General features: G+C 38.1%; 1 protein-coding gene across 8 annotated transcripts in view; it reads right to left on the bottom strand.

The window, feature by feature from the left end:
• Positions 1-23,724, bottom strand: part of BNC2 (basonuclin 2) — a 349,514-nt gene that overhangs the window by 45,214 nt on the left and 280,576 nt on the right. For all 8 annotated transcript variants that reach the window (XM_048291108.1, XM_048291106.1, XM_048291107.1 and 5 more), the window contains one exon: positions 1,026-2,992. In XM_048291108.1, coding sequence (XP_048147065.1) covers positions 1,026-2,992 — 1,967 coding nt within the window. The remainder of the gene's footprint in view (positions 1-1,025; positions 2,993-23,724) is intronic.

The following is a 23,724-nucleotide window of genomic DNA, read 5'->3' as shown; positions in this document are numbered from 1 at the left end:
GATTTTCTTATGTGACAATATGATCATCAAATGAGAGTACTTTTATCCACAAGTATGAAATAACTGTGTTATTCTATCGCCTTGATAAATTCCATCCATATTACATTTTCCTTAGGAATCAAAAAGAACAGGCTATAAAAAAAACAAACAAAAAAACCCCAAAACCAAAAAAGACCCCCCTAAACCAAAGAGTTTATGGACCAGCTGCTTCTGTTTAAGCCCAACTGCTTTTGTAATGATGCAGCATAGCTTGGGCATGATGTCATCTGAAGGGCCAGCCAGCAGAATATACCCTGGTTGATCTTAAAAATATGTAGGGAAGCCTCTCCTCTCTGAATGTGCATAGTTTCCTCTGGTAGAGAAGGGAGTTGTTCACATGCAGAAAAAATAAAGTAGACTAAACCATAGTGGATAGAGATGTGTGTAGGTTCTACTTAAGAAACAGACAATGATTTTCTTAATATATACTTGTTCTCACTACAACATAGCACCTAGTTTTAAAAATTAAAGATAATAAAGAACAACCTTCTAATGCTTCTTGTTTTCTTTTGTATGACCCTATGAGGATGGAAATGATTCCAGTTCTTCATTACCTATCTCCATCCATCCATTCAACCATCCATCCTCCCTTCCCCTCCTTCTTAGTTCTGTGTTTTGATATGCATGCAAAGAGATATTTGTATTGTATATAATTTGCTATACACTTAATAGAAGGTTTTCTTGTTTTAAATGTTACAGGGAGAAGAAATGTAATGAGGTCTGCAGCTTATAAACGGAAGTACAAATGTGTTCACAGGAATATAGAAAGCATAATGACATTTAAGAGGATGGCACAATATATACCATTCTGAATGCCAAGGAACAATGAAAATCTTAAAATGATAAATCTCTTTCAATGTCATGGGAACACAATTGTCACTTGTCATTACTGTACATCTCTCTATTTCTTCATATAGCCTAAACTGCCTATTCTTCCATAATTCAACACATTTAATAATGCAGAAAATCAATTAATATTTACTGACCTGTCTCTGCTTCTCCGTGATGGGAACGCAGCGTTACAGCCAGCCACTGTGCAGACATGCATCTCTTTTAAATGAACATTTCGGTAGTGAAGCTTCACACTGTAGGAACTCTTGAAACTTTTCTTGCAAACATAGCAGATCTTGGGATCTGGGCTGGAGCACATTTCACCTTCTGGGGAGAACTTTTGAGGGCTGCTGTAGTTGAATGTAGAAGCAAAACTTTCATGAAGAGCAGCCATACTGGCACTGCCTCCATTGTACAGTCCATATTGGCTCATATAGAACATATCATATGTAGGGTCTGTATACTCTTCCTTCACCTTAATGACATCCTGGTTGGAAGAGTCATTGTGGTTTTCATCTGGTCTGTCACTGTGCATCATAGATTTTTCACCAGGTTCGTGGAGGCGATCATCGCCTTCCAGTGATTCTTCACACAATTTGGGCTCTGATGACTCTGACTCATTTTCATAGTCTCTCTCATGTTCCTGGTCTTCTGATGTCATGCTGTCTGCCCTTCTTATGTCTGGTCTGGACATACATCTGCTTCTGTCACTTTTGGAAAAGTCTTTCACAGACAGGCCTGGGCTCATTTCCTCCTGAGAATGGCAGTGATTGTCATGACCAATGTCATTCACCATCGTGCTCCTGTCATTGACCTCTTCATCTTCATCATCAAACTCATCAGCAGTGTCAATAACTTCCTTTTCAATTTTAACTGGCATGCTTGACTTCCTTGGCTTCTTCTTGGGGGCAAGGTCTGCATTGGGCTCTGGGGTGGGCATCAACACTGAAGGTACCGATGACTCTGAAGGAGGAGGGGGATGCTGCTCCATTCCACTCACTGCTGGTATTATGGGACTGGTTGGGAGTGAGGTTGGAGGACTCACCATCTCTCCAGGAGTAAGCAAATTTCTGTAAAAAGGAGGAACAGGTTGGACAGTCTTTAAAGCCGGGAAGACCAGCTGACTGGGAAGAGGGTTCTGTAGTACTGGGTCTAGAGGGGGAGTGGTAAACCCCATTGGTGGACGCCCAGGGCTTGTTAAAGTTAGGTTGGATTTTGTACTTGCTATGACAGGAGTGGCGGCACCTGATGTAGCACGAATTAGATCTTTGTCACGGTTATTCCTTAGCATAGGCATGTGGAGGCGGGGATTTGGGTTAGCACTGTGGCGATTGCGGCTTCTAAGAGAGCTGAAGACCATATTGCAGCCTTCAATAGTGCATCGATGCTTGATTTTCAGGTGCACAGCATTGTAGTGGATTTTAAGAGTACCTTTGTCATAGAAAGTTTTGCCACATGCATTGCAAAACACTCTTCCTTTCCTGGAGGCTGACCCCATTCTCCTCATTCTGTGAATTCGGAATGAGCTTTTTGTGTGTTCTGTTTTCGATAAATCGTTGACTGGTGTAGGTGTTTGAACAGGAGAGACACATGCTGGCTCAGTTTTGGGCTCCACATTTGTGATACTGGTCAAAGCATTCCTGCTGGATGCTTGCTCATTCTTGAAAGGCGTAGGGGAAACTTCAGATTCACTGCTCTCATTATATTCATTTTGGGTCGTAAGGCTTGGTTCACGGAGCCTCATTGCTGGCTGTTCCAGCAGGAGGCCATTTGGAGGCAGCCCCAGCAGTGGAGCAGAGACTGGATTTATGTACTGGAATGGAAGCAGGAATGCAAGGCTATTCGGGATGTTTTCAAAATGATGAATGCTAGAAGGGTTGCTATTCTCCAGGTGAGCAAGGAGACTTGGGCTCCTGGTGCGATTATTGCTTTCAATAAAAGTCCTTATATCTGAATCTGTCTTTGAAGATGGCACAGCCACAGCCTGCCCTTCTTTTTCTTGAATTGCCATCAGCTCCACGATAGATTTCGTTTCTCCAAATCTCAGGAATTGCTGAAGGGTAATGATCTCTTCTTCCCTGGACATGATGGCCCAGCGGTCCAGCACCTTGCCTGCAGCATCCTAGAGGCCATATCAAAGAAACAACAAAGACAAACACAAAGAAAAAACTTATTGATTCTGCATAATTACTGAAGAAATTGCTCTGCTGCCTGAACATGAAACACTACACTCAAAAAAAAAGATGGAAACAGTGTTTTGACCAAAAAATACAAACTTTCCATCCATGCAAATACTGTCATACGAGTCACAGTTAGAAAACCAGATTGAGTTTAATAATGTCAGAGTAACAAAATGTAGACCCTGGGACTCTGTGATCTAAAATGCTTTCAGTATTTTTATTTTAACAACAGTGATCTCTGTAGAATGCTACTGTTTAGAATACATTAGTAAAACATGAACTGCTGCTGTGCACACCACTGTAAAATAGAAAAAATTGTACCTTAATCACTATTAAATGGTAACACTATTAGAAAGAACTAAATAAATGCGTTTGATAGATTCTTCCTTAAATACAAGCAGATATAAGACTGAAGTAATTTATAGGCCATTTCACAAAAAACTTTGATGCAAGGCAAAATGTCTTAAAAATAGCACATAACACTTGTACCTTAATCCTTTTTTCCCCGGACTATTACTGGCAATTGATTGTAAGCTTGCAATTTTGGTATGGTTTAGACTTGAGAGATTACTTTTTTTGTAGCCTTGTTATAAATGACAGTTAAAAATATATAAAAAGTAAGGATCTGATGGATGTAGGTAGCATAAATGTGTAAAAATGTTGTCTCTTAACATTGCCTTCTGATAGCAAGGGAAAAATCCAGAGAGAATACACATCAGTAATCACTAGACTATCTGTTGTTAAATATACATTAAAAAGCATTTCACACTTTCATTTTTGCTAGTAAGCATGAGATTTGCCTGAAGGTAGGACTTAAAAATTCTGCAATGTAATGTCAGGCAATCCATTCCAGCAAGTATTGATAAAAACATATTAAAATACTTATATAATGAATACATCATTTTATTGGCATCTTTCCTTTTGGGCAAATGCTGGACATAACATTAGCACAGTAACTATAACCAACAAGAAATGTGGAAGGCCATCAAACCAGATTTATTCCAATGCTTCCTCATGCATTAAACAGTTCTAAAGCCTTACAAGACACACCACCATACTGCCTCTGATACTTTTACATCTGAGTATCAGATTCTGAACCTTATCCGAAGACTTTGGACTACACATTATTGTAAAAACCATTGACTTTTGTATGATTATGAAGACTGAAAATACCTTTCTTCCCCTCCAGCCCCTTTACCCCCTGGATTTATTTTTTTATTTATTAAATTAATTAATTATTTTCAGTCTACAGAGGATTGATTCTTCTCTTCCCTCACATTTTCTAGAGCACTGAAAAATATAATTTTGCAATGTCAAATACTAAAGCATGCATTTAACTAATTACAGTTGATTTTATTGTTTCAGTCTGGACATGTTCAGTTCAGCTCACCTCTCTGGGTATAAAGTTAATGCGAAAGGTTAAGGCCATGTATGTTTCAGTACCTTAGATACAACTACAAAATCTTTAGAAATGCTCCACACACAAACATTTTCACTCAAACCCTGAAAGACTCTGAAACCCTCAACAGCAAATAACTTGGAAAATCTTACCCAGTTGACCCAGATGGAAAGCCCCAAAACCCATCTATGTGTAGAAAATGTTCAGTCTGTATTTACAGTGATGAACAAAACATCATGATGCGGATGCTGGTTTTGGTTTGCAGCATTAGTCAGGTAATGTCCCCACCTCTGAACACCCATAAGCACAGTGGACATCTTTGATTTCTATGTTCTTACAGTTCTTGATGTAGCAGTATTTTACAGGCAGTCAGTACTATCTAAGGGAAATCATCTAGAACATCAAAATTCCCTCCCAACAAGAAAAATAAGTGAAACAAAACAAAACTTAAATTGGATGAGGGGTGGAAGGAAAAAAACACCAAGCCATAAAAAAATTAAAGGACAGGTTTATATTTTAAAGCTCCAATATTGTATTTGGTTTTTTCCATCCAATTAACTTTACCTATTCTCTCCTTGGGTAAGATCTAAAGTTTGTTACATCTACTTCAATTCCTACATGGAACTGCAAAACCAGACTTGGTTCAGATTTTGATCACTGTCACATCTGACCTGGTCTATATGCACACATTTCCCATCCCAAATCACAAATATTAATTCCTTCTAACTGTAACTCTGCTTACATATATTGAATTAGGATTCCTGTCTGCTGCCAGCTGCAGGCTGCTTTGTAATTTACTATTGCTACATTTTATTTTGTTTTTGTTTTAATTTGTAAATCACTCACACATGTAACGGATGCTTTACAAAAATGGATATGTATGTAAATAAAAGTTAATCACAGACAGCTCAAAATTAACTCATGAGAATAGTAGGTAGAGATCCTACAATAGACTCCCACATATAAGGGGAAAGCAGTGTCACACAGTCCCTCCCTGAAGGCAGCACAGTCAGCTCTCTGCATACACAGAACCGGCAGGCAAGCATCTAAATGGAGGGCTTCCCTGTGTGCTTTGAGGGAATTATTCCACATCTTAACTGGGCAAAGCTGGCACTTATCTACATGAGTTATCTCTTGATGAGACACTACTACCCTTTGTTTCATTTTGTTTAAGAGTTTACAATGAGGAGCACCAGACCTTCAGCAGCTGTAAGTCCCACTGATCAGAGAAACTGGCAGTCAAGGTTGTGATAGTCATGGAGTTACCCTTGCTGTCATAAAAAAAGTAGGGAATCAGAAAGTTGCTCTTAAATAATCCTTGTCTACTCCTGCTAGTTATATCAAGCTTTAGCTTGTTAATTTTCAGCAAGAAGTTGTTTGGCCTTTTTTGCCCAACAAAAGTAAACAGAAATGCACAGATGCCTATATTCCATAAAACCCTCACTGCTTATGGATACTGTCTAGCATATGCTTCAATATTTACATAGTGAAAGCATTCCATAAATCATTGTAAGTATGTATTATGCAAAACTAGATAAAGAGTGAATAGGAATGTCATTTTTTGATAAAAATTAAAATTAACAAAAAATCTAACCATTATCCCATTTGAATTTAGCTATAACTAGCTAGGGATCTTTCTGTATATAGTAATACTTGATTAGAGGTTCAAGTCCTTTCTTACACGTAATCGATTTCTTGTTTCTTACAATCTCTCATGCTAAATTTTCTCCCCGAAGCCATTAAAGCATATCAACATTTAAATACTTCATGACAAAAGGTTCCAATTTATATTACTTTTTTCAGCTCACAACTGATTAAGCCAAGCCTCCTGTGACAATGTGTACAAGGAAGTCAGTGAGTATAGAGATACCACTGCATGCATACAGCTCTAAGCCAGGCAGTAGACAAGTAAGCCCAACCTGTACAACATACACTGATTCTCTTCCTTCTTTGTCCATACAGCCTTGCTTTGATTTTTAATTTAATCTATTTTATTTTATTTTGTCTTATTTATTTATTAAATTTTATTTTACTGTGTGGATATCTTTCTCACAATTTCAGATGGAGAAAGTCTTTTAATCTTTAAACTATATTAAATTGACCTCCAAGGATACAAGACATAACCCTGAACCTTTTTTAACTCTAACCACACACTCAAGCCTATTATTTGAATAGATACAGCTCCATGTACATACTACATACACACATACTACATTAGATCTGTAAAGTAATATCATGGTTAATCACCCTGAACCTGGCTTCTGATTTTTGCTGATGGTATGTTAGGAAGAGAAGTATGTGTCAGGATATGTTAGGGTACATCTTGTCTTAAACTTCTAGGTCTAGAAGAACACATGGTGGTATCAAGATGATTATCGTGAATGACACAAACAGGCAACAACAGAAAATGGACACAAAGATCACTCTAATTTTTAGGAGCTTAACTAAGGATGATTGCGAAGGTGAGTCTTTGTTTCCTGAAGGCCTTTAGCCTTTAAATCTTTCAATTCAGTTTTAAAGCCTCCCAATTTAAAAAGTGCCTATTTAGAAAATAAGGGCATCTACACAAGCATATGCTATAAACATACACCCTAAACCTTGAACTTTTGTTACGAAATCAGTTGTTTTAAATTCTCATTTTTTGTGAGAAGCTCCCACGACTGCTGTGACTTCATTAGAGGCAGAAAATTTTATATACACACAGAGAGACACATTTGCGTACATACACAACACAGACTTTTTGCAGTTCTATTCTATTTTACTGATTCACTTCTTAGCATAGGAAAAATGTATGTGTACACCTGCCTGGATACACAGTGAGAGATGACTATACAAGTCCGAGATTAATAGAAAGGTTAAGAAGTAGTTAGATTGCTTCTAAAACTAGCCTTATGTTCTAGGAAATACTCAAGGATTATTTTCAGGCACTACTGAGATAACTGCTAAGAACCACTCAAAGTTATACAGAAAAAAAATCATTGCTAGGCTTCATACTTTATTAAATATTCATACTTTATTCATACTTCATACTTTATTATTATTATTTGCATATACACCTAAACTGTGACTTTTGATGCATATCAGTGAAGTTTCCTTGTTACAAAATATTGCATAGATACGTTTGATAAAATAATTAGGCAAGCCCAGAGTTTATCACAAATCTTTCTTCTATAAGCTCTTCTTAAGGAGCTATGTATTTTCTAGCTGATCTCAAAGAAATATTTTGAATGCAGCTGTAACAGTTGAAAAGCAGATTGAAATATATTAATTTGGTCATACTACAATTGCACAGGATGGTTTTAATTAGGGTGTAGACAGAAAAAAAAGTAACATTTGTTTCTAATAAAGAAAAGACTTCATAATTTCCATGATTTAGGGTTTGTTGTTTTTGTTTGGCTGAATTTCCCAGAAGCATCTCTTTGCTTCATAATTGAATTTCAAGCTGTTACACTATGGGTAGTCCTACTACTCCTGGGGTAAAAGTTACCAAAACTGTGCAGCAGCACACCAACTCAGCACAGATGGGACAATGTGCAACATCTCTAACTCATTTTGTCTAACTCCCACTGATCTCAGTAGAACCAAAGTAAGCCCTCTATCTAGTTTTCCACAGAAATACACTCACACATGCAATCAGATACTCGTTTTCCTGGTAGGAGTTTTTACCATGCTGAATCTCACTCACCTTTGCTCCTGTAAACATGAAGAAAAGGTATGCATACTTGCTCTCTGTGATTTTACATGTGCAACTAATATGAGATTTAACACACTCAATCTGCAAAGAGGCATGGTTGAAATTTTTTCCCCTCAGCTGTCACTTCTGATCCTCCTCCCACCAGCCTCCCTTCACCAATGGAAACCATATGAAAAAAATGCATGTTTAAGTGTCGGCAGTCCTTTCCTCAAGTTGTACTGCGGCAGCAGGAGCAAACAGTGCAGCACTACTGAGTTCTCAGTCAATAATGCAAAACCTTTATATTTTGACTTCACTGCAGCCTCCGTTCTGCTAGAATTGATAGATGTTCTTCCCTTCTGGCACCCCCTTTCTCTTACCAGTTGTTTGCCTTGCCCCAAAGACACAGGGTATGCATGAGGATACCTGCATGCTACAGGAGAAGAGAAGGTGACTGTCTCTCCCCAAAGAGTCACTGAGAATTACATTGGCAATGTGTATTCAAACGAAGAGTAGCATGAAGGAGACCTTATTTACTTATATATATAGATGTATATCCTTACAGGCTTACTTTGCTGCCAGGTTTGTAACAGTATTTGCCCTGGTTGCTCTTTATTCGCCACATCTCCTTATGCATTCAGCAGCAAAAAAGTTTTGTGTTTTGACAAAAAGGACCCCCAAAGACTTTTGCAAACTTTACAAACTGATATTGTAGACACTGGGGCAAATCTGGCTGCACTATAGATCAAGAATAATTGCACCATAAACCTGGAGTAATTCCATGGACCACACTGGAAAGTGATTTTTGACCTAACTTAGCCCTGAAACATGATGTGGAGCCAAATCTGTGGGAATATATATTGGGGGTGTACCACCATGGTGGAACACAGCAGCTGTGTAACAACGCACAGGAGCACTGCTCAATGGTTTTGGAGTGAAAGTGAGGAACACCATGTCCTCCTGAAACTGCAGATGAAACATAAGGCAGTGGAATGCAATAACCGCAGCGGAAACCTGGCCGGGACAATGCCGTTAACCACCCACACTCTCGCTTAATGGCCTTCAGGGTCTTTATTGACCAAAAGTATGCAGGTCTTCTGTTTCATATCTTATCCCAAAGATGCATGCAGTGCAGACCCCTCCCTGCACAAGCAACCTGCTGGGGTGCTGGTTCTGGACTAAGCTTCATTGAGTGATATGAAAACGCTGGATCCTGAGCACATGACTCTTTTTGGGGACTGAAATTCCTTGTAGTGTACCCCAGTTGCAACATGCCTTTTCACTTCTCAGGTTCATCAACCTTAAATGCCCTTGAAAGCATTGTCCTGAAAGATGATGACACTCCATCATTTGCCAATTACAAAGCATCTATGTGGATTGGGGGTAATGTCTCTTACTGATTTCAGAAAAGAAACAGTAATTTGAATTCTTTCCCCTCTTCATGAATGTGTATTCACCTCTGCTAATCCAGTGAAACTATTAGGATGCAAGAGAACTAGTTTTAAATGCTTTGTCTGATTTTTTAAACATGTTGTTTGACTTTTGATAAAATACTCACTTTGTTACAGAATGCTTTTGATTATGGACCAGATAAGAATGTATAATTCACAAGATAGTGACTATTTTTTTCCTGAACAACACCGAATATAGTATTTTTATTTTTGAAACTATAATAGATCACTGTGGGGTTACAGCGTATTTAATCAGAACAGCTTGAGCTTTATTTAATCATAGCAACTACGTATTTGGGTGCCAGAAAAGTTTTTTTTCACATCAGATGTCTGTCCATACTTAGAGGTAAAAATCTAAGCACAACAAGAGTCTGATACTCTTCTTGCATTTACTAGTTTTCACAGTAGTATAACTGCTGTGTTTTAACCCCAGTTGGCCCACAGCACCACACAGCTGCTCACTCACTATTCCCTCTGACCCTGCTGGGCAGGAGAATCAGAGAGTAAAGGTAAACCTTCTGGGCTGAGGCAAGAACAGTTTCATAATTGAAATAAAATAAAATATATTACTATTACTGGTAATGAAAAGGAGAGAGTAATAAAACCCAAGAGAAAGAAGTGATGCACAATACAATTTCTCACTGCCTGCTGACTGATACCCAGACTGTCCCCAAGCAGTGACTGGCCCCTTCCAGCCAACTCCCCCCAGTTTATATACTGGGCATGATGTTCAAGGGTATGGAACACACCTTTGGCCAGTTCAAGCCACCTGTCCTGGCCATGCTCCCTCACAGCTTCTCCTGCAACTGGTTGCTGGCAGCATATGAGACACTGAGAAACTTCTTGGTTTAGGGTAAACACTACTTAGCAACAACTAGAAATCAGTGTGTTATCAACAGGATGCTCATACCAAATCCAAAACACGCTACTGCACCAGCTACTACCAGAAAACAACTAACTCTATCCCAGCCAAAGCCAGGACAAAATACTATGATGTCAACAAAATTTGCTTTGATTCACAACCATCATGGTGGTGACAACTATTAAAAGGAAAAAGATGCCACTAATTGAGGACAGCAGAATTCCTGCTAGCATGGACACAAATTGACTCTTTAAGCTTTAAGAAGATCCAAAGCAATTTTTCAGCAGTTCTCTTTATCTCATTTATTTTGAGATACTAGGGCCACTTCCCAAGTATTTTGCCCTTCTCACCCCAAGAACTGCACAAATTTTCAAATGCAAACATTTATTCCCTTCCCCATCCACTCTGGTTGAGACGTCCCAAAGACTTTTTGAAATAAGAAATTAATGTGAGGTGAACATATGCTTTATGGTAGCTGCTCACAAAAATATTTTTAATGCACACTAAAGGGGAAGAATTTGTTCTCAACATTCCTGAAATGGAAGATTTCATTGAAATTGTTTATTCAAATTTCTTAAACAGCTTTGAAATCCACAACCGTGGACTTGAAGTACAAAGAATATTTTGGTGCCTTTGCTTCTCTACAACCTGCTAGAGCGGAAAATTCATTGAAGTTCTGAAGAAGCTTTGCCACTAATTTGTGGCAAGTAACAGTGTGTTTGTCCTTAGGCCAACATGGCTACTAGAGGCAATTAAATCACCAAGCACATGGTGTATGTGTGTAAAATTTAGAGCGTATGAGGTGTCACAGGCACTTCTCAGCTAATATGTAAACAGAGACATGAACAAGCCACTGAAATAATTTCAGGTACAAAATAACTTCAGAACACAATTTTGCATGCAGGTGGGTTGGAAATAACCATAATGCATGTAACAATAACAATGATTGATTTTCATTCTCACTTTCACCAATTTTTGCATATATATTTGCCCATTTTGGTACTTTTACTTTTTGGTGTTACTGCTGCAAAATTCAGTGAGGAGTAAAGTTATGTTTTCTCTGGTTTTCTGTGCTTTGGCAGTCTTTCAGTAAGTGTAGTAAGCTCTTTCTGAGCCTCAGTTTCACTAACACTGAAAGAATGACACATAATTTTTATGAGAAACAGGAAATATTCACTGCCCTGATGAGGTATTGTGTTTGCAATACACATGGCCACAAGAGACACCCAGACTCTCTTCAGCCAAGACCTTTCCCAATGTACCGTGTGATAATATAAACAAATCGTGTCTGATATCCTTGCTCTACTAACATGGACTGCACCAAATGCTGGGCAAGACACCTAACCAGTCAAGTCAAATCAAATTATCAGATGGCCCTTCCCTCACTTTTTAACTGGAAAATGCAACCAACAAAAACTGAGTCTTTCTGGGCTTGTAAGTAAAATTTCCTACTAAGTCAGTAAGAAATTTGCCTAACTGGGGGCATTGTAAGGAATTGAGAAGTTGCCCAAGGACGTAAACACTGGAATGAAAGTGCCAGTGAATTACGCTCATAAACTGGATTTCACTACATGCTTGGTTTTCTGATTGAATCCAAATTGTGTCTCAATAAGGGGATTCAGCTGTACTATATGCAGGATATATGAATGGCAGAAGAATCAGGAGATTGATTTCCATCTTTACTATTCATTAGGGGACATGCATTATTACTTGCAATATATACTACAAGATCTTAATGAGGCTTTTTTTCTTTTATTGCTTACTGAAAAAATTTACAACGAAAAACCACAAGTGTGTCATAGGTGGCAATGTGATGCAAAAGAGAGACAGCAGGGTGCAAAAGTGACACCAAAAAGGCAAAGGTCACTGGAATATAAAAGGGCATAAAGCGAGCTATCAGTTTGAACCTATTAGAGGCAGCGAAATGCAAGAGAAAGTGGGGAAATTATATTACAGTGTACAAAGTAATAATAACTGTGCCTTCATGTCTTAATACCCTCTTGTCCCAGCAGTCCTGACTTTCTAGGCAGCCCACTTCTCCACATTAACAGTAGTCATTTGGAGAGCAGCAAACGTGCCATTAGAAGCACTTTTACAAGTGTATATTCATCCTCCAATTAGCTTAATGTGGCTGCTTTCTGCATATTTTCTATCCAGGCTTGCACAAATCTTATTAATATTTCCCCCTAGCGCTTTGACAGATTACCTTGTCATTATGCATCCTGGAGCCTTTTAAACAATATGGGTAAACTACTGTTTGCGAGGTTAATGACAATTATCCCCTAATTACTGCATAAGTCACTCAGTCCACTTTATCTCATAGGCAGGGTTCTGCTCTGTGTATCTGCCATTGTGTCACTGTAAATGAATCTTGTATAGCTATGTTTATCTGTCGTTGCCTTGTAAATTACACTGACAGAAGAATGAACAAATTACTGTGTATCATCACTTAAATACAGCTTCTGATAAAAAAATGTCCCACAAGCACAACACTTGAATTTTACCCTGATCACAATTAGTAAACATATACTGAATGTTTTAGGAGATATATTTAGACATGGATGGGACACTGTCGTGGAAGAAGGTTCTGAAGTGTTAAGTCTAAGGGCATTAAAACAGAAGAACTAAAGAAAGCTACACTAGTAGTAATTTGATGATTACCTCCAGAGAACTCTTCTGTTAATTTAACAGTTGATAGATGAGCCAGAGATATTTTCCAAACAATCTCATACTCAGGGCTGTGTTGAATTCCACAATTTCTGTTTCTATTGTTTCTGACCACAGCCACACAGGATATTTTTTTATCTGAAAAATCCAAATAAATTTGGAAGAGAAGTAGCATTCATAAAACCACAAGCAATGCTAATTTAATGCATGCGTGTCAGAGAAATATCTGCATCAGTAGAGGAATGGAGAATTGGCAAATACCAGATGCCTGGTATATTCTGTTTTTTGAGGCAACTTCAATGTTACAGTTAAGAGTACTCTATTGGTAGGACATCACAGTGACAGATATGTCTGCTTTGAGAAAAAGGTTGACTTGTTGCTATTGTCCTTGATTCCTTCTTTTGCCAAAGACATCTCAATGTCTCCAACCAGAAGTGCCTACATATTCAGTGCTCAGAGACAAAATTAGCCTATGGTAAAGAACATTAAAACAACAGGTGCTTTTAAAAATAATGCCTTTTCCTATACTGGTCCTTGGAAGGTACCCAATTCATAGTCCTAGGAACCACAGTCTTTTGCAAACAGTACAGCAAAGACAGTGCAGTTCCACTGTGTCTTGGGACGGTCCCTTCTTGAGTCAGAGAAAGCCTTTTAGTACTGGTTTTGTATTGCTGGCAAACATAGTAATTGCACAGTGTTAATAATGAGGTCACACATAATATATGTTATCATATTTGGGGTTACACTTTATGCACATATACAATACATTCTCAAGTATCATAATGGTACAGTTACATATTTAAAATTTGTATGATTTTGCTTTATATTTTGTACATCTCCTCATTTAGTAAACCTTCTCATTCTGTACATGTGATAAAATAGGTTCAACACCAGCTTCTGACCAATGTGGTACAAAAAAATCTGAAGTAAGGAAGACAAGATGCAAATTGGAGCAGAATTATTATTCCTGAATCACAGCAATATGAGACAGTTTAAGCCACTGTACAAGAAAAAGAAAGTTTCAGAACTCTCCAAAATATGGTGATTATTTACTGCAATTCAGGAGGTTATACCAACACTGAAAACCCTTTTATCAATGTAAAGTGTAAATTTCTTTTGTTGGATTAAGATAGTGTAACATCTAGAAAGAATGGACAGACGGAAATGTAGCAAAATTACTGATATGACTGAAAATCACAGTGGTTTGAATGGAACACAGATGAGGGCGGCACCTTTGACCATGCTTTCAATTTAACTTGGAAGAGAAAGCTGTAGTGAAACAGTAAGAAAATGTAACAGCCATCACTGCCAGGGATAACTGAAAAGGCTGATCGATTTTGAGTAAGCACTACCTCAAGGGTTTTGGTCCCACTAGGATTGATCTTTGTGTCTGTCCTGTGCTCAGTCAGTGCAACTTTCAGCAGGGTATCCACTGCAGAAATAAATGGAAGTGCTGTAGTAACCCTCCACCCTCCCTCTAAGTATATTATTTTCTCTCTATGCTGGAGGTAAAAAAAACCTCAATAGCATGGTAGATGCTAATCTGCAACAAATGGTTTAAAAGTTTAAGGACACAGAATACTGTTATTTTCATGTACAATCTTATTTGGAAAAAAAAAGTTTCTAAATTATTAATATTTCTCTTTGAATTTCAAGCTTCTTTGGCCTCTGACCTTTGCTAATAGCGGAGAAACTGTCAAAAGCTTTAGTGAAACTCAAAAAAGATTACATCAGTTTGGTTTCTCTTGATCAACTAGGTGGGTTACCTTGTCATAAAATGAAAGAAATGACACATATTGACAGTGTGGATTTAGTGGAAGAATAAGCAAGAGAATGATAAATGTGAAGATGAACAAGCGCCATTTGCTGGCCTACACCTGCATTCATGTAAAACTTATTTTTTTGAAACATAATGGATATTCTGATTGAGTAAATTCTTCCAACTTGAGCTGAGGCCTGTGCCACCCCTCTCATTCTTCCATTCAAAGAGCCTGATATCATATGGTGGACATTAGCACAGAAGTGACCTTGGTTCCTGTGCAAAAAAACTTTTTTTTCCTAGTGAGTTTGCAGCTCCAGATTTACTATTTGAACTACCGGCGCAAATTACCTAAATGCTTGGAAATTCAAACTGAGCAATCAAACCATACCTAGTCTTAGGGTTTAAAGAAGGATCTAAAACATCAAACAGAAATCTCATAACCTACAAACATTTGTCACCTGTAAAGAAAACCAGTATTTTTACATTTTTAATGCCTTGTCATAGGGTAATCTCAAAAAAAGAGGTGGAGATGGGTATCCTCACGGAAACTGAAGCTTTATTCCTAGACTCACCAGCCACTTCTTATGTATTCTGGACAAACCATGGTCTTTCCATATCTCAGATCCTTGTTTTTTAAATGGAAATAGACAACATTTCCCCTTACTTTATGATTGTAATACAAAACATGCTGCAGATTTTGAAAGGCGGAAGTCCATGGAGCACTACTCTATGATTCTATATGTAATACAGAATTTCATCCTTTCTGACCAACCTTTTACATAATCTCCTTTTATATCAGGTGACTTAATCAGTGGATGAGGGGAAGGCTGTGGTTGTTTTCTGCCTGGACTTCAGCAAGGCCATTGACACTGTCTCCCACAGCACTCTCCTGGACAAGCTGGCAGCCCATGGCTTGGACAGGAGCACCCTTTGCTGGGTTAAGAACTGGCTGGATGGCCGGGCCAGAGAGCGGTGAATGGTGCTGTGTCCGGTTGGTGGCTGGTCACTGGTGGGGTCCCCCAGGGATCAGTGCTGGGGCCAGTCCTGTTTAATACCTTTATTGATGATCTGGATTAGGAGATTGAGTGTGCCTTCAGTAAATTCATGGCTGATACCAAGTTGGATGGAGTGTTGATCTGCTGAAGGGCAGGGAGGCTCTGTAGACAGATGTGGATAGACTGGATTGATGGACGGAAGCCAACAGCATGAGGTTCAACAAGGCCAAGTATCAGGTGCTACATTTTAGGCACAACAAGCCCAAGCAGCACCACAGTCTGGAGGCTGAGTGGCTGGAAAGCTGCCCAGCTGAAAAGGACTTGAAGGGTGCTGGTGACAGTGGCTGAACATGAGCCAGCTGCACCCAGGTGGCCAAGAAGTCCAGTGGCATCCTGGCCTTTATCAGCAATAGTGTGGCCAGTGAGACTAGGAAAGGGATTGTTCCCCTGTCCTTGGCACTGGGGAGGCCACATCTCGAACCCTGTGTTCAGTTTTGGGCCCCTTACAACAAGAAAAACATTGCGGTGCTGGAGTGTCTCCAGAGAAGGTCAACAGAGTTGGTGAAGGGTGTGGTCTCCCCCACCATGAGCAGCGGCTCAGGGAGCTGAGGTTGTTTAGCCTGGAGTAGAGGAGGTGCAGGGGTGAGCTTATCACTCTCTACAACTGCCTGAGAGGAAGCTGTAGCCAAGTGGGGGTCCATCTCTTCCAGACAGCCAGTGACAGGACAAGAGGTCATAGCCTCAAGCTGCACCAGGGAAGGTTCAGGTGGACAATAGGAGAAATTTCTTCACCAGAAGAGGTGTCAGACTTTGGAATAGCCAGGAAAGTGGTAGAGTCACCATGCCTGGAAGTGTTTAAGATATAACTGGATCTGGCATTTGGTATCACAATCTAGTTAACAAGGTGGTGGTGATCAGTCAAGGCTGGACTTGGTGGTCTCAGAGATCTTTTCCAACCTAATTGATTCCATGATTTTAAGATTCAAGGTAACCTCAAATAAGTTGTATATTATGAACTTGACCTGCCTTTATTAATGTTCAAACAACTCTGCCCCACAGCAAGGTTATAAATGAACTGAGCTACAGAAGAATTGAAAAGAAATGACAGACTTAGAAAGTGCCTATCTAGAGAATTTCAGTAACATTCACACTCCTTTTTTTCAGTGGAGCACGCCGGGACATGGCTGGAAGGATCCACTTCTGCAATACTGGGACACATAAACTACCATCAGTCAATGAACACCTTTTCTAGTTCATCCTCTCCAAAGATGACCTTTATTACACTAAGTTGCCTTTGTTTCATTCGTATTTACTATGTTCAGGGCTTCCCAAGTGAAATAATTCTCAAATAAAAATACCAATCTCTCTTCCCCAAATGGACATCAATGAACTGTCATTAGATTACTTCTAGCACAGCAAATTCTGTAGGAAATAACAGTGCTCATACTTACAAATTTCTTTTGATAACTTTACAAGCTGCCCTCTTACCCCAGGGGGCAGACTGCCTAATACAGAAGAGACTCCCCTGAACAAAAATATTTGTTGCAAAGCAAATAAAATTAGTTATTTTTATAAAAAGAAAGCAGTAAGAATAGCTTGGCAAAATGCAAGCAAAAAGTTAATTTTAATGTCTTTGGCACATCTCCAGCTCTTAGAAACAGCATCCAAAGTTGGTCCAATTGTGGCTGATAAAGCAGGCTTAGAGCTGGCTTTCAACTTTCACTTTTTAATAATAAAAAATCAATATATGGAGGATTACAAGCCTCTTGGTTTTGATTTTTTATATCAAAACCAAAAGATGACAAGGTTATGGTGGTGTATGAAATTCAGGCCACAGTCATGATGATACAAATATTTTATACCCCATTTATTTACTGTAATCTACAGAGAGACTGAAATAAATTATTAAAATAAAAGGAATTTTCATATATATATGTGTATATATATATATATATATATAATTTTATTTGCAAACACAATCCTGAATATGCATTCTGAAACCCAGAAAATTAGCAGATTTCACTTCTGATCTGAAATGCCCACTTTAAAATAGAAGAAGGAATACTTTGGATAGCAACATGCAAACAACTGTAAATGCTCATATGAAGCCAAATGCATTGTAAATTACACTATAGAGCAAAGAGGAAGTATCATGGTATACAAAAGAACCAAGCAAATCTCTCAGCAATCACAGACTCCCTCAGTGTTCCTCAGTGATGACAATGTTTGAAATGAAAGTGATTAAACAGTTTTGTGAAGGATGTTTCATTGTTCGCAGGCAGACCAACTGAGCTTGGCTCAAGCATGATAATAACACAGAAAACCTTGTATATTCAGGCCATATTCCTGCAATCTTTAAAAGAGGCAAATTAAAACTTAAGATTACAAGCCAATGTCAATTTTGCCCATATAGGACAATAAGGTCAGGCCTCTACAGGGATTTGTAAAACTCCCCGTAAACAGAGTTACAATTTATAAGCATTTTAAAGCATACCTGTATGTCTTACACTCCTCTTAGCAAGAAATGATCGTTGCCAAGTCATTAGTAATGCAACATAGAGTTGTTGTGTGATCAACTCCTGGAATTGTTTTCTCAATTTTTTTTCTTAAGTGAACTACAGTAATTAATTCAGTTCGGTGGAGCTAAACAAGCAAGGTTACCTATAACATGGTTGTCTCAAACCACATGAGTTTCAAGGAGGGGACTACACCTTCAAAAATCCATTAATCAAATCAAATTACTATGCAGGATTCACCATAAGCACATCACAGCAGTGTGAGCATGTTTAGGCAATTACATTGTGGTACACTCATAGCAGCAAGGACATAGCAAACAGCAGCAGCTGTAGGCCAGAACATGCAGAAATGCAGTGGGTTACACTTGTCCTTTCACTGATCTGAGGAAGTGAAAAGCATTGAATTTACACTCACACAAAGAAGGCACTATTGGTACTTTACGACTTCTGAGAAACCTTTAACACAAGAGGTACTCAAATCAGGTTAAAACAGGCTTCATTTTTCCTTAAGTGCAGTTTTAGAAAATAACACAGGCAGACATAAGCAGACACAGAATGAAGCTGTGTTTTCACAGAAACAGGACAGGTGAGGTTTGGAAGCAAGTAAAAAGTTGTGTGTAAGAATTTGGAGAGGGTAAAGCAATAGCAAACTCCCCTTGCAATCAGGTTTTTTTTCTATTTTTCAACCAGAGCAGCAAGCACTGTGGCTGAAGAACACCCACCTATAGTATAACCATACATAAGTGAACACAGGCTGGGTTGATGCCAGAACAGTAAAAGCAGCACTCAGTATTTTTTAAGCACTTTGTATTGTACAGAGCCCTTTAAGGAAGATTGATTTCCATAAAGCCTCATTTCCATCTCAAGGTACTGATGATGCCATAAACCACAAGAGTTTCTCCACTCAAAATCTTGCAGTGGAATTTCAGACTCACTACAAGAAGCCCACATATTAGCTGGGGCTCAAGGAATACAGGCACGTACTGCAAGGCATAATGTTAGGTCAGCTACAGAATCAAAGAGCAATAAACTTAGACAACAGTGTCAAACTTTAAAATAATAGCACACTTATATGCACACGCACACATTTCATGAATTTTGCCTGCATGTTCTAGAGAATGCTACTTATTATTTAAAGTTTTTTGATCATCACATCATCTTTACTGCCCAGGTAAAAGCTATCTAGTCAAAGAATGTGAGGCAGGATTCCCTGGCAGAATTGTAATTCTTTCTTGGACTTTATTATGTCTGGATGTTTTGGTGTTTGTTTGTGGGGTATACAGTGGTTTTTGATAGAGCTCTCCTTTACTTCATTTATCTGGCTTGCATTTTGTCTTGTAACTTGACTGCTATTATTCTTGGAGTAAAACAAAAGTCCTTCTTCTGTCCTGTGCCATACAGGGCTTTGAAACAAGACAAAACTAATTGACAAAAGAAGGAAGAGAGAAGGGGGGATGAGATATTATGCCATGTTTAAGATAAACTTAAGAGAAAATGCAAGAGTCACAATCCACTTCATGTATTTTGAAATTAATTAGTGTCATTATGATGTTATCATAAGAAAAAGCTGTTGTCTTAGTTTTCAAAAAATATACTTTTCAAAGCTGGTGATGAAGCCTCGGTGACGCACAGTTCTGCATAAGTATGTAAGTGTCCCCTGAACCTCAGGTGTAGCTGCTTGTCAGGAATGCAGATGCTGGTGACATCTGCCTCACTAGGGACTGAGCGCTCCACTGATTCAATAAGGCTACACAAGTGCAACAGGCCTTGATGTCAGTTACATGGTTTTACATACCTACCATGTCAGTGGTTCTCAGCCTCCCTGGGAATTTATTCAGATATAAGTGTATTCAGCCCATAACAATGTCTTCTACCTGCCAGAGAGCTAGAAATATTCCCACCTTTTATGAATTTACAGTGCCTGACGGCTAGTATTTTATATGTTGGGAGGGAGAGGGAGAAAAAGAGAGACAGAGAGAAGAGAGAAAAGGAAAGAAAAAGAGAAGGGGAAAGGATGGGGAGAAAGGAGGGGGGAAGCAAAAGAAAACCAGGGAGAATTAGAGTGAAAAGGAGAGAAAGATGAGAGTGAGAGGACAGTTTTCTAGACTTTATTTTTTATCTCCATTTTACCTTTTTCTCAAAGAATAAATCCACTTACATACCTAACAACATTTGTCCAAACACTGTTTCAAAAGTCCTGGAAGCCTAGAAAACTACCTATCACAGTGCTTAACCTATCCTCTACCTTTTCTCTTTTGTTTAAAAGAGAGCATATTAAAAATTCCAAATTTTAAAAATTCATATTTCTTGCACATTACACAAGCATGCAGTGCAAGTACTTGCTGATGTAAAACTGCACATATGCTTATGCAACTGTGACCCAAATCAGTTAATTTTTAGCTGAAGACATAAAATACAGACATCAGTTAAGAAAGACATGAATGCTGGGATCAGATTAGATTTCTGTACACTTTGCATAGTGAGGCTGGGTTTCAATAGAAAAAATGCTAATGGCATTAGTGGCCCACAATGTCCATTACCCACTATTCGCTGATAAATTTACACATAGAGTTTTTACTATGTTAGAGTCTCTTCTTTTTCTGTGGGTTTAATTCTGATGATATTGTCAGTAACAAAGACTATCAAAGTGTGTTCTTAAGAGATGTTATTTTTTAAAAAAATCTCTATGTATCTATGATGCAAGATAAAATTAATTTGGAATAAGCTTTTCTAGCTGAAAATATACTTTTTATCATTAAAACTCCATCCAGATGTCCAAACCTTATCACATGATACAATGAGGCATCCAAGCATATTGACTCCACTGTTTTTATTCACAACAGGCAGATAAACTAAAATTAAGTCTTACTTTCAAGCAATAGCTGTAAAACATTGTCCTCACACAGGCAGTCACCTCAAATCATGCAATAATTAAGAAACAATGAAAATTTTCCCAAACACTTTACAAAAAACACTCTCACAAAATTGTACAATACTTCCAGTATTGATACAGATAACTTGGTAGTAGTGTAGGAATCTGGAGTGCTTAGCAATACAACAGGAATGAAGTATTTTGGTACTGGCTCTCATGCATACACACTGAGACCTAAGTGTAGAAATAGAGTGGTGACCATAAATGCTTATCATTACAAAGGTTATGTAGCAAGTGACACAGCAGTTAAAAATTCAACATTTTGAAAATAAAAGCAAAGGAAAGTAGCAATCTACTTTCAAAATCTACTGTCAAAATGATGTAATACGAAAGAATTTTTTCTGGTTTTTACGAGTTTTACTGATGACAGTTTTGGGGGATAGATGGTTTTCTTATCATTCACTGGTGACTGCATGTAGCATATGTAAAGACAATGACAGCATGAGAGCTACAAGTGTGTAGAGAAGGGGGGCAGCAGGAGCTCTCCTTTCTATCAACTCTACACGGAAAGAGTTTGGGAGGTCTGAGAATCATTCAAAGGCATGCTCATGTTAGAAATCTAAAATGGTGAACATGTGTTTTTTGAAAGCACATCTAAACACATAGGAAAACATTTTGTATGATGAGTAGGCAATGGGAACCAGTTTCATATATGCCTACAGAGTAAACCAACCCCTTTCCTCTTACCTCCCAAGGTGAGATCCCTTTGAAAGTGTGAACCTTGATATCCATTATTTCAGTGCTGCATAACATTACTTGCATTTTTTATGCATGTCAAAAGAAAATAAGAACACTATTGCACTCATATGCTTTTTGTAAATTCCCCCAACTTTCTTTTCTTTAATGATTATTTTTTTCCTTTGTGAGCCCTATGATAGATCTGGATCTCCTGAGGCAATACATTAGTGAAAAGGTTTGGCCCATAAAGGTGAAAAAAGTGATACCAGTTATGAATCTTACTCATGCTTGGTATTTTTTGTTGCCTTGATGTTTCATTTTTGATAGGTAGAATTATGACATGTGGTGGGCAGAAAATAATTTTATTCTCACTGTTTCACTTAAATAATCCAAAACTGGTTGATAAAGAAATTGCAGAAATATGAAGTGTGTAGTACTTTCCAGAATTTTACAACCTATTATTTACAGGCTGTGTTGTTTTACAAGATTTTTTTTCTAACAACCTCAATTTTTTATTAAATAGTAAGTACTTACAAAACCTCAAAATAAATTATTGTAATTTAGCTGAACTGGATAAAATTCCCTTCGCTAGCAACTATTTTTTTTTTTTTTCTAAATTTAATAACTTGCTTGTTAAGCATGATATTTCTTTTGGTTTAAATAAATAAGCAAGATACGATTTCTTCACAAGTATAAGAAGAAAATTGAGGCTTCAAGTACCATGTTAAACACTGCATATTTAATTTAAAACAATGGATTTTGTCTTTTGTTCTGCATCTTGTTAGATGAAATGAAAAGCTTCAAATAATCAAAATGTTTGTGACTTAAACCATAGCTGAACCATGCTCTGTCTCCATGAATATTTCTGAGGTCAACCAGTACAATTGTATTCACCGAGGCCACCCATGTGTGTAAATGCATACCGGAGAGGACCTTTCAGATCCTTGTTATTGTTTCTTCTGCTATCCGCCTGAGCACGAATTTCACCAAATATGGCTAAATGAACTTACTTCCTTCCAGTGGACAAAGCAAGTTAATGAGAATGCCTAAACCTGATATTGGCAGATTGGTCTCCCTACAACAGCTGTTCCTTGCTGTAACTAGGATTCATTTCAAGTATCTATTTTTTCCTGGTAATATACTATTTGTGATGCAAAAGAAATAAAACACTCTACAAACCCAGTAAGTGAAACAAAAATTGGTATCAAATGGAATCAGTCATTTATGTGGCAAATGATTTATAGATATATTAGGGAGATATCCAGGATATAGTTCTCTGTGCAGACATAAACCAGAGTTTTATTTAGTATAGCATCTTTCAAACAAGCTGTATCCTAAAATGCTGCACAGACTTATATCCTAGTTTTACACTGATATTGTAAATAACAGCAGAGGGAGAAATTAAGAGGCACAGGTAAAAGGAATGTTTTCAGCGGAGACCTGAAAAGAAACAGAGATGCCAACAAAGCATAGACTATATCTAATAGCAAAAGCTAGAGAAGAAGAGGTTGTATAGGCCATGACAAGCAGCCTGTGGTGGGAGATAGGGGAAATCATTTGCTGATGAGCTGAGCCAGCAGAGTAAGGTCTAGGAATACACTGGTCAAATTTTCCCAGCACACATAAAGACTTACAGCCTCTACTGAAGTAGACAAGAAATACATGTGAGCATTCAAGGTCAGAATTTGGCTCTTTCCTCTGAATTTGGCTTATTCGCTGGTCTAGATTGTGAACAATTC

Source organism: Corvus hawaiiensis, chromosome Z, assembly GCF_020740725.1.
Source record: "Corvus hawaiiensis isolate bCorHaw1 chromosome Z, bCorHaw1.pri.cur, whole genome shotgun sequence".
Taxonomy (NCBI): domain Eukaryota; kingdom Metazoa; phylum Chordata; class Aves; order Passeriformes; family Corvidae; genus Corvus; species Corvus hawaiiensis.
This window is presented reverse-complemented; position numbering and strand designations above follow the sequence as displayed.